Genomic DNA, 821 nt, shown 5'->3' with positions numbered 1-821 from the left:
AGATCGCATATGCATGCAGATTGCATATGCTTGCATATTGCATATGCTTGCAGATTGCATATGCTTGCATATTGCATATGCTTGCAGATCGCATATGCTTGCAGATTGCATATATGGCGCAGATCGCATATGCTTGCAGACTGCATCTCTTTGCCGATCGCATTTGCTTGCAGATTGCACATGCTTGCAAATCGCATATGCTTGCAAATGGCATATGCTTGTAGATCGCATATGCTTGCAGACTGCATATGCTTGCAGACTGCATATGCTTGCAGACTGCATATGCTTGCAGATCGCATATGCTTGCAGACCGCATATGCTTGCAGATCACATATGCTTGCAGATCGCATATGGCATATGCTTGCAGATCGCATATGCTTGCAGATCACATATGCTTGCAGATCACATATGCTTGCAGATCGCAAATGCTTGCAGATCGCATATGCTTGCAGACAGCATATGCTTGCAGATCGCATATGCTTGCAGACAGCATATGCTTGCAGATCGCATATGCTTGCAGACAGCATATGCTTGCAGATCGCATATGCTTGCAGATCGCATATGCTTGCAGATCGCATATGCTTGCAGATCGCATATGGCATATGCTTGCAGATCGCATATCCTTGCATATTGCATATTGCCCATGCTTGCATATGCAATATCCTTGCATATTGCGCATGCTTGCATATTGCGCATGCTTGCATATTCCAAATGCTAGCATATTCCANATGCTTGCATATTGCAAATGCTTGCAGATCGCATATGCATGCAGATTGCATATGCTTGCAGATTGCATATATGGCGCAGATCGCATATGCTTG

The 821-nt window shown here is 44.4% G+C and overlaps 1 protein-coding gene across 1 annotated transcript in view; it reads right to left on the bottom strand.

Annotated features, from left to right (window-relative positions):
• Window positions 1-176: 176 nt before the first annotated feature.
• The window catches only part of VOLCADRAFT_70901 (uncharacterized protein), a gene marked incomplete at both ends in the record, with an annotated part of 3,431 nt that continues 2,786 nt past the window's right edge, over window positions 177-821 (bottom strand). The window contains one exon of the mRNA XM_002959352.1: window positions 177-605. Coding sequence (XP_002959398.1) covers window positions 177-605 — 429 coding nt within the window. The remainder of the gene's footprint in view (window positions 606-821) is intronic.

Source organism: Volvox carteri (assembly GCF_000143455.1).
Source record: "Volvox carteri f. nagariensis unplaced genomic scaffold VOLCAscaffold_173, whole genome shotgun sequence".
Lineage (NCBI taxonomy): Eukaryota > Viridiplantae > Chlorophyta > Chlorophyceae > Chlamydomonadales > Volvocaceae > Volvox > Volvox carteri.
The sequence above is the reverse complement of the archived record's forward strand: the minus strand, read 5'-3'. Positions and strand labels throughout refer to the sequence as shown.